The sequence below is a fragment of the Ascaphus truei genome, chromosome 10 (genome assembly GCF_040206685.1).
Source record: "Ascaphus truei isolate aAscTru1 chromosome 10, aAscTru1.hap1, whole genome shotgun sequence".
Lineage (NCBI taxonomy): Eukaryota > Metazoa > Chordata > Amphibia > Anura > Ascaphidae > Ascaphus > Ascaphus truei.
This window is the reverse complement of record NC_134492.1, coordinates 34,721,459-34,734,681: the sequence shown is the minus strand read 5'-3', so window position 1 is coordinate 34,734,681 and position 13,223 is coordinate 34,721,459. Positions and strand designations below refer to the sequence as shown.

The window sequence follows — 13,223 nt, the reverse complement described above, 5'->3', positions numbered from 1 at the left end:
AGAGATCAGCCCGTCACTACCCACATTTATCTGAGACACACAGTAGCGGAAGTCACATTCCCCAGGTCAGATCCAGAGAACATGACACGGCCTCACAGTTAGAATTCCCCCTTTTGTGGATTAAGCCTCAATACCAGCAATTTCTTATCTGAGAACACGTGGAGATTGATACATTTGAGGACTATACGGTATCACGAAGCATCAAGGTATTTCCTTATATCAACACAGGGGGATGGTTATACTCTCACTGTATATAATGATGCATCAGAACGGGCCATTGTGCTGAAGGTTCCTCAGGTCAGATAGGAACACATGGCTCCAACACTGGTCTTCTTATGACCAGAGATTAAGTATGGGACATCCTCATAGCCGAGGTCCTATTGCTTTAGCTCAAGTCACTCTGCTCCTGCCAATGCCCATAAGTTACCTGATTGGCTCCAATGGGGGGCATGCAGGGGGTGGTGAGACCTTCTGCTCCTCCAACCTATCAATGATCAGACGCCTCAGATCCTGGACGGTGTTCCCTGCAGAAATATAGTGAGTGAGTACAGAAGAGCCAGGAGTGGGAAGAGAAAGAGCCTACACACATACAACATTTGGATATTAAATATCATCCAGCAAGTATCTTAAATTAAACCACAAACTGTAGTTTCCATTGCAAAATACATACATGAGACACACACACACACACACACACACACACTCACACGGGTGGGGGTGGGGGCATCACACTAATGTGGTCATAGAGGGATCTAGTGGATCTAATTATATGATAAAGGTAAAGGATACGTGGGTTTCCATGAACAATAAGCGTTTTATGCACATACAGTGTAAACCATGCATCGAATACCAATGATTAGTGGATATGGGGCAGATTGGATGCCCATGCAGGGCTGCTGTGCAAAGTAGTGGTCGTGTTGTCACTTGAAGGTAGATATCTAGAAGGAAAGAGCACCTGAGACGCTTCTGATGGCGGAATAAAGTTATTTAACAGATTCACAGAATAAAAAGTGTTAAAAAAAAATGCCAACTCACAATTCTAGCAGTGCACATTGCAAACACTTTACAGGTAGTCCTCGCTATCCAACGTTTTACTTTACAACGAATGGCAAATGCTTTACAATGCAACCTCGTCGCCTGTTTTTCAACGCCCTGAATGCGTTATCCGACGCTCACCGCCACTGATTAACATGGGACTCATTTTACAACGGTTTCACTATCCAACGCTTACTTTCAGAGCGGATTCCGTTGGGATAATCAAGGACTGCCTGTATTCTGTGAATCTATTAAATAACTTTATTTCGCCATCAGAGTGTGTGTGTGTGTGTGTGTGTGTGTCAGTTAAATATAAGAAGACTCAAGGACAGTGAATAAGTGAAAGAGAGGATGCAGCTCACATACTTGATTCTGCTGATGCCATCTGAAGGACTTTCAGCAAAAGCGTTAAAGAACTGGAGAGATTAGAAAGGTAACATTACTTGTCACATAAAAGGAGAAGAGTGAGGGTGACAGACAGTGAGACCAGCATGCAGGGACTGGGGGGGGAGGAGGAGCGTGGCGGGGGGGGAGAGGACGAGCGTGCGGGGGGGGGAGGAGAGCGGCGGGGGAAGAGGAAAGAGAGAGACGGGGGGGGGGGGGGGGAAGGAGCGCGAGAGAGAGACGAGGGGGGAGACGAGGACGAGGGGGGAGAGAGACGAGGGGGGAGAGAGACGAGGGGGGAGAGAGACGAGGGGGAGAGAGACGAGGGGGGAGAGAGACGAGGGGGGAGAGAGACGAGGGGGGAGAGAGACAGGGGGAGGAGAGACGAGGGGGGAGAGAGACGAGGGGGAGAGAGACGAGGGGGGGAGAGAGACGAGGGGGGAGAGAGACGAGGGGGGAGAGAGACGAGGGGGGAGAGAGACGAGGGGGGAGAGAGACGAGGGGGGAGAGAGACGAGGGGGGAGAGAGACGAGGGGGGGAGAGAGACGAGGGGGGAGAGAGACGAGGGGGGAGAGAGACGAGGGGGGAGAGAGACGAGGGGGAGAGAGAAATAAAGAGCAAGAGAGTGGATTTAGAGAAACAGATAAAGCATGGGTAACAAGGAGACAATGGCACTTAGACAGAAGTGATGATCTCAGATATAAAAGTTATGAGAGACAAGGAACCGACACATGAAGACAGGGGAAAGGTGACAGATTAACAGCTATTTACCTTTACAGTAGGGAATCCAGTTATCCCAAAGTCTGTACACGATTCCTTGTTAGACTCTTCCGCACAATCTAATACAGCCAGGTACACTGCAGGCCTCCAGTCTGTAACACACATACCGGGATCCTACATCAGTAACTCTCTGAGCGAGCCCCCTCCTGAGCGAGCCCCCTCCTGAGCGAGCCCTGCATTCTTTCCCATGGTCCCTTTATTCAGAGGGGAGGGCATTTTACCTGGATCCTTTTCACAGTACAGAGTTGTGATGGGGTTAGTTACAGTAAACTCCTGCTGTATGTGCCAAGTGTTGGTTTCACGAAAAAGACCCCGTGACGTCAGAATTACTTGGCTTCATTGGTCTCTCTTGACATTAAAATAGAAGCAGATGCCAGCAGCTGAATTCACTTAGACCCTGTGATCAAAGTGCAATGGAACTAGGAGGGTGGGGGGGGGGGGTGCAATGGAACCTGGAAAGGGGGGGTGCACATTGCAACTAGGAAAGTGGGGGTGCAATGCAGAGCAACTAGGAAAGTGGGGGTGCAATGCAGTGGAACAAGGAAGGGGGGGATGCAGTGGAACAAGGAAGGGGGAGGATGCAGTGAGAACAAGGAAGGGGGGGATGCAGTGGAACTAGGAAGGGGGGGATGCAGTGGAACTAGGAAGGGGGGGATGCAGTGGAACTAGGAAGGGGGGGATGCAGTGGAACTAGGAAGGGGGGGATGCAGTGGAACTAGGAAGGGGGGGATGCAGTGGAACTAGGAAGGGGGGGATTCAGTGGAACTAAGGAGGGGGGGATGCAGTGGAACTAGGAGGGGGGGGTGCAGTGGAACAAGGGAGGGGGGGGTGCAGTGGAACAAGGAAGGGGGGTATGCAGTGGAACTAGGAAGGGGGGATGCAGTGGAACTAGGAAGGGGGGATGCAGTGGAACTAGGAAGGGGGGATGCAGTGGAACTAGGAAGGGGGGGATGCAGTGGAACTAGGAAGGGGGGGATGCAGTGGAACTAGGAAGGGGGGGATGCAGTGGAACTAGGAAGGGGGGATGCAGTGGAACTAGGAAGGGGGGATGCAGTGGAACTAGGAAGGGGGGGATGCAGTGGAACTAGGAAGGGGGGGATGCAGTGGAACTAGGAAGGGGGGGATGCAGTGGAACTAGGAAGGGGGATGCAGTGGGAACTAGGAAGGGGGGATGCAGTGGACCTAGGAAGGGGGGGATGCAGTGGAACGGATACCAGGGTACTACTACTTTATGGATTTACCGACTTACAATTCCCCTCTATTCAGATACACATTAATTTATGGCAGGAAGCCTCTCTCCCTCGCTTTCAAAGCATAACTATTGCATACTTATGTTTGATATTTGGTGTTCAATATTGAACAAATTCACAACATAATACACAGCATCTCTAATCTTTCTACGCCACTTCAACCCCTGCTTAGACCCTTCTTTTCTTCAGACATGATGTTGGTGAGGAACACCAGAGACGAGGAGTAACCAACACCAGAAACTATCAAGTAGCAGATCAGGGGCCAGCGTTACTAAACCGTGCTAAACCCGCTTGGGGATTGAGGTGCACCAAGGTTAAGCACCATTGTGTAAGTATGGCCCTATGCCGGTCTCGGAATCGCCGTAATAGACAGATAACGAGTACTGGCACAGCTACAAAGACCAGCAGAATCGAGTAAGGGGTCAGGGTAGACATGAGCCAAGTAAAACCCATGCAGCAGGCCTGAGGTATAGGAAGGATAGTGGAACTGTTGACTTTATTCTTCCATCCTCCTAACTTCTCATTTAGTGTGAGATAAGACGCGTCACAGCATCCTCTTTCCCGTCCCAGAGTCAGTGCACTGTACCCTGCGCTGGAAAGGCAGGAGGCACCCGGGAGGTATGTGGGAAACAGCCAGGACCCCTACTGAGTTCTCCTACTGAGGCCACCAGGGAGATGGAAGCTGGCATTGTGACAGAGCCATTTATCACGGAGATTGCCCAGGCATTGAATGGCACACCATGCAAACATGCAACTACATTACAGTGCTCCCTTTAAAACAGTAAGTTCTCTGGCAGTTAAAACTGTATTTATCTAGAGAGCCAAGTTGACCCCGGAGCTGAAAATAGAGCGAAGTTCAGCTCCGGGGGAACCCCTGGTTTTAATCTGGTTAAAAATTAATTTGCCATTTTGGGGCAGATTGCTGCTTTAAGCTGCAAGAGGGTATTGAAACAATATAAGCTAGTCCCTTAAAGAGAGTGCGAGTCAAAGCCTCTCAAAAAGAAGGATTGAACAGCGGAACGGGTCTCCAGGAGACTGTAATGGAATGGGTCATTCAAACAATGTGTGAATGCAGAATAAATGTGGCAGAGAATTGCCCTGCAGTAGCATGAAAATGGGCAACACCGTGCTGGTTCCACAGCGATTCCCAGCAGGGGTCCGTGAGGTGTCCCCAAAAAAAATGTAGTAGCGGATCCTAGTAGGGACTGCGCACTTAGTAAGGCCCCAAACTGCCCTTAGCGTGGGTGGTATAGCTGGCGATTAAAGCAGGAGCTTCCAAAGTCACTCCCCATAATGCTTTGCACCCACAGCAGCAAGGCATTGTGGGGCTGTGACTTTGCTCTCTGCATGTGCGCCCTGAGTAGTAGTTTGGGGACCTTATTAAGCGTGTGTTCCCTTTATGGGCTCTGGACACTACTGCCTGGGATCGGTCAAACAGTTTTATTAGCAACAATCTGATGAGTAGGCAATAAGATTCATTAGGGGTTCACCCAAATAATATTTTCTAGCAGGGGCTGCACATTGCAAAGAAAAGTCGGGAACCCCAAAGTCGGGAACCCCTGCTATAAGACAGGCAGTGCTAGGGAGAAGATGATGTACATTTCTCTTCAGTAGATCCTTTTAATTTTCCTGACGTATTAATGGCAGGATTTCAGGTAGTGGTGCTGATGTCAGCTGGAAAGTCTTAGCAAGCTGCTTTACCTGGTCCAACCCTTCCATACACACGCAGGGCACGTAGACACAGGTGCATACACCGTCCTCCCATCCACGCCCAAATAGGTACACAGACCTCTTGCTCACACCCATACAGCAGATACACAGGGACCTCCCACACACAGGAACCGCCAGACATACACCAGATGGGAAGAGCTTGTCCCATTCCACATGTGCAGTCTAGCCCTCCATACACAGGAAACACTGTATCTCCAAAGACCTGCAAGAATTGATGTAGACATATTCCTGCCCCATTCATTGCCAGACACTAACACTATTAACACAACCCGTCTTTCAGAGCCGTACTGAAAAATACACATAACCCCTTGAACTTTCCATGACCAAACTGTGTTCCTCGACTGAGTTCACACAGACACATTCTAAAGCTTGTCTCTTTATTTAATGGCAAAGCAGGTGTGTACATGTCGCAGGGTACGGCTGAGCTACCAGAATTATCACGTGCAAACTAGATATCTTTCCATCTGGCAGCAGACACGCTAATATTTAAAAGACAAACCCCCACACAACCCATTCGGATAAAAAAAAAAAAAAAAAAAGGAGAAGGTGGCATAATTAGTACAATTTAGCAAATGTTAACGTGCCGCAGCGATTCCAGAGATGCAGTGACCACAACAGCGCTCGTGCAAAGAAAGACTGCACGAATTTGCCACTCCGCTGAGAAACCCGTGCAAATCTATTCCACTTCATGATCTCCAACCTCTGCCTAATCATGTTTTGCTATTGTCTGACAGCTCAGCTACAGTGCCAATCAGTGATTGATCAGATTGGCCTAGGACATAACAGTAATCTATAATTGGGAGCAGTGTCAAAGGTCATCATTTGGAAGTTTGCAGCGAAACTAAACAAAATCTATATTGGTGCACTCTCTTACATTTGTAATTAGGGCTGTCTCTTTCTGTAATTAGGTGTGCCTCTTTTTTGAGGAAACGATTTCTTGGAATGCATTCCTAGCAGCAGTCTCTTGTTGTCAGTAGTGTGTCTCTGCAATATCAGTTTCCTCCTGGGTTAGACTCCCTAAACCACGTTTTGTAAGAATTATAACTGGTCGCTCTCTCAATGGCATTATAAATCCGTCTGCAGTCTCTTCACACTGGGTGCACCGACAGCAATCTATGGAAGCAGTCACTCTTTTTTTTGGGGTTAGGATCTCTAGCTACTGTCTAAATTACTGGGATTACACGCTCGAGTATTGTCTCGCACCCAAAGAGCGACATTTCTATCGGTTGCCGGGATTACAATCTTTCTGTCAACTGTCTCGTACACGGGGATTAAAATCTATTGGCGGTCTATTTTACTGTGATTAAAGTCTCGGTCAGATGGTTCTCTTGAAGCCAATCACTCTGCCAGTTTCCCTCTTGTGGAGACAGCATCCCTCTGCAGGCCAGTTTTCTAGCAGCTGTCACGATCAAAAGAAGCTCAAATCAGCAGTCTCTTTCAGGGATTAGTGGCAGTTTAAAAGGAAGAATTCCCTCCAGATGTGTGCACCTCGATCGGTCTCTCTTCATATCAAGCAGTTATTCTCTCTCTAGTGCCTCCTTGACCATGAAGCAGTGTAATAAAAGAAACATTTCTGTACTCACACGGCCATGTGTGAGACTAACTCTCAGAGTGGGTTCTTTGTACGCTGGAGTGTCTCCTTCTCTCAGCTGAGGACTTGTCCTGTTCGTTCTCAATGAGGGCGAACCAGCTCTGTGATGTCATGGCCGCACCCCGAGAATCGTCCCGTCCCGCGCGTACACCTAGCCGGCCACCAATCTTCCGGCCGAGCAGGGAGCGTGACGTCACGACGCATGAGCGCCAGCGCGCTCGCTCCCTGCCTGGCCAGAGCCTTACTCTCAGAGTGGGTTCTTTGTACGCTGGAGTGTCTCCTTCCCACAGCTGAGGACTTGTCCTGTTCGTTCTCTGTGTGTAGAATAAACCCCAATACCCGACGTCCTCACCTCACGATAGTCCCGATAAGGATGGCAGATAGTCCCAGGGAAAGTGTAAAAATGCAGTTTATTAATTGAAACTAAGAGTAACAAGTTACTCACATATATAAAAATAAAAAAACACGCCTCTGGTACACACAGTGCACTCCTGCTCCCGCGTCTTGTCGACAGAACTCCGTCCAGAGCGATCGGAGGAACTACGGTGGCCGTCAGCAATCCAAAAGATCAACGACCTAGCTCGACCTACGCGTTTCGCATATTGTTATGCTTCGTCAGGCAAGAACCCGTGCCTAAGTGCTGGAAGCGACTAACGGGTACCGGAGGCGTGTTTTTTTATACAGTATGTGAGTAACTTGTTACTCTTATTTTCAATTAATAAACTGCATTTTTACACTTTCCCTGGGACTATCTGTCATCCTTATCGGGACTATCGTGATGTGAGGACGTCGGGTATTGGGGTTTATTCTACACACAGAGAACGAACAGGACAAGTCCTCAGCTGAGGGAAGGAGACACTCCAGCGTACAAAGAACCCACTCAGAGTTAGTCTCACACATGGCCGTGTGAGTACAGACATGTTTCTTTTATTACACCCCCCACCCCCCTGAGAGTTTTTCATTTGATTCCATTGGTGCAAAACTGTCACTGATCACTGTGTATCTTTATTTCTTTCTCTGGCGCTCCCCGTATTCTGTTTACTTTCGTCTTACGAGGATCGCAGGAAGATCCCCTTGGGGTTGAGCAGCAACAAACAATTGGGCCGGTATAATAGCATTTGGCTTTTTTCTGTGCTTGTATTCCAATGTTCTGTTAATCAGGCATATCAATGTTTATCAGAGGGAGCGCCCCAGTTATCCTACATCTCTGTATATGCTGCCGTTTGTCTCTGTTTAGGAAGACCTGGATATATAAAAACACCCTATTTCTAGCTACATACACTGAGCGGTCTATGTGGAAAGACACAACTTGCTTTACATGTACCACTTTCTGCACTCCAAACTCTTCTCACCCTGCACTCAGACTGGTCTCTCTGTATACATGCAGCTCTCTCTTTGTATACATGCAGCGCCCTCTCTCGCTCTATACATGCAAATAGATAGGGTATACATACATGCAGCCCTCTCACGCTCTCTGTATACATGCAGCCCTTTCACACTCTCTTTGTATACATGCAGCCCTCTCGCACTCTCTTTGTATACTTGCAGCCCTCTCACACTCTCTTTGTATACATGCAGCCCTCTCACGCTCTATACATGCAGCCCTCTCACGCTCTCTCTGTATACATGCAGCCCTCTCACGCTCTATACATGCAGCCCTCTCACGCTCTCTCTCTCTGTATACATGCAGCCCTCTCACGCTCTCTCTCGCTCTCTGTATACATGCAGCTTTCTCTGTCCCCGTCTCGCTCTCCCTCCATGCAGCCCTCCCTCTCTCTCTTTCTCTCTACATGCAGCTCTCCTTCTCTCTCTCTCTACATGCAGACCCCCTCTCTCTCTACATGCAGCCCCCCCTCTCTCTCTCTACATGCAGCCCTCTCACGCTCTATACATGCAGCCCTCTCACGCTCTCTCTCTCTGTATACATGCAGCCCTCTCACGCTCTCTCTCGCTCTCTGTATACATGCAGCTTTCTCTGTCCCCGTCTCGCTCTCCCTCCATGCAGCCCTCCCTCTCTCTCTTTCTCTCTACATGCAGCTCTCCTTCTCTCTCTCTCTACATGCAGACCCCCTCTCTCTCTACATGCAGCCCCCCCTCTCTCTCTACATGCAGCCCCCCCTCTCTCTCTCTACATGCAGCCCCCCTCTCTCTCTCTACATGCAGCCCCCCCTCTCTCTCTCTCTACATGCAGCCCCCCCCTCTCTCTCTCTACATGCAGCCCCCCCCTCTCTCTCTCTACATGCAGCCCCCCCCCTCTCTCTCTACATGCAGCCCCCCCTCTCTCTCTCTACATGCAGCCCCCCCCCTCTCTCTCTCTACATGCAGCCCCCCCCCCTCTCTCAACATGCAGCCCCCCTCTCTCAACATGCAGCCCCCCTCTCTCTAGATATGCAGCCCCCCTCTCTCTCTCTCTCTCTACATGCAGCCCCCCCCTCTCTATCTCTCTCTACATGCAGCCCCCTCTCTCTCTCTCTCTACATGCAGCCCCCCCTCTCTCTCTACATGCAGCCCCCCCTCTCTAGACATGCAGCCCCCCCTCTCTAGACATGCAGCCCCCCCTCTCTAGACATGCAGCCCCCCCTCTCTAGACACGCAACCCCCCCCTCTCTCTAGACACGCAACCCCCCCTCTCTCTAGACATGCAGCCCCCCTCTCTCTAGACATGCAGCCCCCCTCTCTCTAGACATGCAGCCCCCCTCTCTCTCTAGACATGCAGCCCCCCTCTCTCTCCCTCCATGCAGCCCCCCTCTCTCTAGCGTATGTATATATACATACACACGCATCTCTCTCTCTCTGTACACATGCAGCCCTCTCTCTCTCTCTCTCTCTCTCTCTCTCTCTGTCTGTACACATGCAGCCCTCTCTCTCTCTGTACACATGCAGCCCTCTCTCTCTCTGTGTACACATGCAGCCCTCTCTCTCTCTCTCTGTATACATGCAGCCCTCTCTCTCTCTGTACACATGCAGCCCTCTCTCTCTCTGTGTACACATGCAGCCCTCTCTCTCTCTCTCTGTACACATGCAGCCCTCTCTCTCTGTACACATGCAGCCCTCTCTCTCTGTACACATGCAGCCCTCTCTCTCTCTCTCTGTATACATGCAGCCCTCTCTCTCGCTGTATACATGCAGCCCTCTCTCTCTCTGTACACATGCAGCCCTCTCTCTCTCTGTACACATGCAGCCCTCTCTCTCTCTGTACACATGCAGCCCTCTCTCTCTCTCTCTCTCTCTCTCTCTCTCTGTATACATGCAGCCCTCTCTCTCTCTCTCTCTCTCTCTCTCTCTCTCTCTCTCTCTCTCTCTCTGTATACATGCAGCCCTCTCTCTCTCTCTCTCTCTGTATACATGCAGCCCCCCTCTCTCTGTATACATGCAGCCCCCCTCTCTCTGTACACATGCAGCCCCCCCTCTCTCTCTCTCTCTCTCTGTATACATGCAGCCCTCTTTCGCTTTGTACACATGCAGCCCTCTCTCTCTCTGTACACATGCAGCCCTCTCTCTCTCTCTGTACACATGCAGCCCTCTCTCTCTCTCTGTATACATGCAGCCCTCTCTCTCTCTCTCTGTATACATGCAGCCCTCTCTCTGTACACATGCAGCCCCCTCTCTCTCTCTGTATACATGCAGCCCTCTCTCTCTCTCTCTGTATACATGCAGCCCTCTCTCTCTGTATACATGCAGCCCTCTGTCTCTCTGTGTACACATGCAGCCCTCTCTCTCTCTGTATACATGCAGCCCTCTCTCTCTCTCTGTATACATGCAGCCCTCTCTCTCTCTGTATACATGCAGCCCCCCTCTCTCTGTGTATACATGCAGCCCTCTCTCTCTCTCTGTATACATGCAGCCCTCTCTCTCTCTCTGTATACATGCAGCCCCCCTCTCTCTCTCTGTATACATGCAGCCCCCCTCTCTCTCTCTGTATACATGCAGCCCCCCTCTCTCTGTATACATGCAGCCCCCCTCTCTCTGTATACATGCAGCCCCCCCTCTCTCGCTCTCTCTGTATACATGCAGCCCTCTCTCTCTGTACACATGCAGCCCCCCCTCTCTCTCTCTCTCTGTATACATGCAGCCCTCTCTCTCTCTGTACACATGCAGCCCTCTCTCTCTCTGTATACATGCAGCCCTCTCTCTGTACACATGCAGCCCCCTCTCTCTCTCTGTATACATGCAGCCCTCTCTCTCTCTCTGTATACATGCAGCCCTCTCTCTCTCTGTGTACACATGCAGCCCTCTCTCTCTCTCTGTATACATGCAGCCCTCTCTCTCTCTCTGTATACATGCAGCCCTCTCTCTCTCTCTCTGTATACATGCAGCCCCCCTCTCTCTGTATACATGCAGCCCCCCTCTCTCTGTATACATGCAGCCCCCCTCTCTCTGTATACATGCAGCCCCCCTCTCTCTCTGTATACATGCAGCCCCCCTCTCTCTCTGTATACATGCAGCCCTCTCTCTCTGTATACATGCAGCCCTCTCTCTCTGTACACATGCAGCCCCCCCCTCTCTCTCTCTCTCTGTACACATGCAGCCCTCTCTCTCTTTCTCTGTATACATGCAGCCCTCTCTCTCTCTCTGTATACATGCAGCCCTCTCTCTCTCTCTCTGTATACATGCAGTCTCTCTCTCTCTCTCTCTGTATACATGCAGCCCTCTCTCTCTCTGTATACATGCAGCCCTCTCTCTCTCTCTCTGTATACATGCAGCCCTCTCTCTCTCTCTTTCTGTATACATGCAGCCCTCTCTCTCTCTCTCTCTGTATACATGCAGCCCCCTCTCTCTCTGTATACATGCAGCCCTCTCTCTCTCTGTATACATGCAGCCCTCTCTCTCTGTATACATGCAGCCCTCTCTCCCTGTATACAAGCAGCCCTCTCTCCCTGTATACAAGCAGCCCTCTTTCTCTCTCTCTCTGTATACATGCAGCCCTCTCTCTCTCTGTATACATGCAGCCCTCTCTCTCTCTGTATACATGCAGCCCTCTCTCTGTATACATGCAGCCCTCTCTCTCTCTCTGTATACATGCAGCCCTCTCTCTCTGTATACATGCAGCCCTCTCTCTCTGTATACATGCAGCCCTCTCTCTCTGTATACATGCAGCCCTCTCTCTCTGTATACATGCAGCCCTCTCTCCCTGTATACATGCAGCCCTCTCTCTCTCTCTCTCTCTCTGTATACATGCAGCCCTCTCTCTCTCTGTATACATGCAGCCCTCTCTCTCTCTGTATACATGCAGCCCTCTCTCTCTGTCTCTGTATACATGCAGCCCTCTCTCTCTCTGTATACATGCAGCCCTCTCTCTCTCTCTCTGTATACATGCAGCCCTCTCTCTCTCTCTCTCTCTGTCTCTGTATACATGCAGCTCTCTCTCTCTCTCTGTATACATGCAGCCCTCTCTCTCTTTCGCTGTATACATGCAGCCCTCTCTCTCTCTCTCTCTCTCTGTATACATGCAGCCCTCTCTCTCTCTCTGTATACATGCAGCCCTCTCTCTCTCTCTCTCTCTGTACACATGCAGCCCTCTCTCTCTCTCTCTCTCTGTATACATGCAGTCTCTCTCTCTCTCTCTCTCTGTATACATGCAGCCCCTCTCTCTCTCTGTATACATGCAGCCCTCTCTCTCTCTCTGTATACATGCAGCCCTCTCTCTCTCTCTGTATACATACAGTCTCTCTATATATCTATATACAGTATACACATACACACGCAGCCCTCTGCCACTCACCCTGCACATCCCGGGCCAGCGCTTTCCAGGTGCCGCTGAACGCGATGCAGTGCCCGCACCAGGACGCATAGAACTCTGCGAACCACGCGCTGCGGGATCCGAGAAGTAGGGAGCGGGCGGCCCCGGCCAGGGACACGAGCGGCTCATCCGGGGAGTAGAGCCCGGCCCGTGCCGGGGGCAGCAGGAGAGCGGACAGCAGACACAACCAGCGGAGGCCGCGCATCATCACACACTGACACAGTCAGGCACCGGGAGAGAGCTACTGACAGCAAGACACGCCCACTGACAGCAAGACACGCCCACTGACAGCAAGACACGCCCACTGACACAGCCAGGCACCGGGAGAGAGCTACTGACAGCAAGACACGCCCACTGACAGCAAGACACGCCAACTGACAGCAAGACACGCCCACTGACAGCAAGACACGCCCACTGACACAGCCAGGCACCGGGAGAGAGCTACTGACAGCAAGACACGCCCACTGACAGCAAGACACGCCCACTGACAGCAAGACACGCCCACTGACAGCAAGACACGCCCACTGACACAGCCAGGCACCGGGAGAGAGCTACTGACAGCAAGACACGCCCACTGACAGCAAGACACGCCCACTGACACAGCCAGGCACCCGGAGAGAGCTACTGACAGCAAGACACGCCCACTGACAGGAAGGCATGCCCACCAGAGACCCCGCCCACTGACAGGAAGGCACGCCTGCCAACAGAGGCT

General features: G+C 51.0%; 1 protein-coding gene across 1 annotated transcript in view; it reads right to left on the bottom strand.

Annotated features, from left to right (window-relative positions):
- QSOX1 (quiescin sulfhydryl oxidase 1) overlaps nucleotides 1-12,837 on the bottom strand; it is a 26,797-nt gene extending 13,960 nt beyond the window's left edge. Inside the window, exons 1-5 of the mRNA XM_075615478.1 lie at nucleotides 12,494-12,837; nucleotides 2,191-2,291; nucleotides 1,398-1,451; nucleotides 428-510; nucleotides 313-332 (exon numbers count right to left, since the gene is read on the bottom strand). Coding sequence (XP_075471593.1) covers nucleotides 313-332; nucleotides 428-510; nucleotides 1,398-1,451; nucleotides 2,191-2,291; nucleotides 12,494-12,719 — 484 coding nt within the window. The 5' untranslated portion in view covers nucleotides 12,720-12,837. The remainder of the gene's footprint in view (nucleotides 1-312; nucleotides 333-427; nucleotides 511-1,397; nucleotides 1,452-2,190; nucleotides 2,292-12,493) is intronic.
- Between the last annotated feature and the right edge of the window lie 386 nt (nucleotides 12,838-13,223).